General features: G+C 36.2%; 2 protein-coding genes across 2 annotated transcripts in view; both read left to right on the top strand.

Annotated features, from left to right (window-relative positions):
* The window catches only part of LOC106680850 (vacuolar protein-sorting-associated protein 36), a 133,144-nt gene that overhangs the window by 17,508 nt on the left and 114,641 nt on the right, over positions 1 to 995 (top strand). The window lies entirely within an intron of this gene.
* LOC106680852 (uncharacterized) overlaps positions 1 to 995 on the top strand; it is a gene marked incomplete in the record, with an annotated part of 13,013 nt that overhangs the window by 6,532 nt on the left and 5,486 nt on the right. The window contains 1 exon segment of the mRNA XM_067050724.1: positions 842 to 991. Coding sequence (XP_066906825.1) covers positions 842 to 991 — 150 coding nt within the window.

Below are 995 nucleotides of genomic sequence, written 5' to 3'. Positions count from 1 at the left end.
GGAATGCACTGAGGATTCAAATTGAAGGATATCAGATGTACGATGGACTGCGTGATTTTACTGTGTCCTAAATTTAATTATCTAATTCTTGTACATAAATTATTATTATTTAGGAATATTCCTTATTCTCGGGTTTCACCAAAAGTCTAGTCCAAGATCGAAGCTAGAAGAAATTAATTTTTAATATTAATGAATTTTCTGACTATGCTCACAGTCTCGAGCAAAACAGCTTTCTGCATTAGCTCCAAAATATTTAATGACAGATCCAGGTCCTTAATGCTCTCCAGGGATCAAACGATTGGTTGAGATAATCAACACTACCACACAAGCTTATACAATTGTTTTAATTACTCTCCTAGTTCCTGATGTTTCCAAATTTGTTAGACTCTCACAGTATTGAGGTTGTCATCTGATGGTACACCTATTTGAATAATACTTACTTATCATTCCTTCTTAGAGTTTTCCAAAATAACAGGTTAAAAAAGTAATAGTAGCATTAAATATTACTATGAGCAATAGAGTGATCGGTGATGATGGCCTGTTATCTATTGGCATCCGTCTATCAATGATAGCTTGAGGACTATACTTGTAATAAGGCCTATTATCATACGGAATTTTAAATTTTTTTGGCTTAAGTTTAAATATAAAGCTGTACTTTATTAAATATTCCTTCCTAGCAAGCACTTGGCAGCCTGATGTGCTGGATTGATTCTGGCGCCTAAATTTACAGCCGATATGATTCTGGCTTCTGTAGAATAAATAATCAATTGTCCGAAGTCCATTACCTTACCTTACACGAAATATTCTATACGATATTTATCAATTATTATTTTGGTTTCAGACTCTGTGTGCCTTATTACTCCTGGTGGCCGCCAGTTCGGGAGAACATGTTTCCTACAGCGCTCAATCTGGAGCACAGAAGGGTCTTCTGGTCTTGCCGAAACAAGGGCCAACGCTATCAACAACTTCGACAACACCTGCGCCAAGAAACGTAA

Source organism: Halyomorpha halys, unplaced genomic scaffold, assembly GCF_000696795.3.
Source record: "Halyomorpha halys isolate HHAL.00 unplaced genomic scaffold, Hhal_1.1 Scaffold294.1, whole genome shotgun sequence".
NCBI classification, from domain to species: domain Eukaryota; kingdom Metazoa; phylum Arthropoda; class Insecta; order Hemiptera; family Pentatomidae; genus Halyomorpha; species Halyomorpha halys.
The sequence above is the reverse complement of the archived record's forward strand: the minus strand, read 5'-3'. Positions and strand labels throughout refer to the sequence as shown.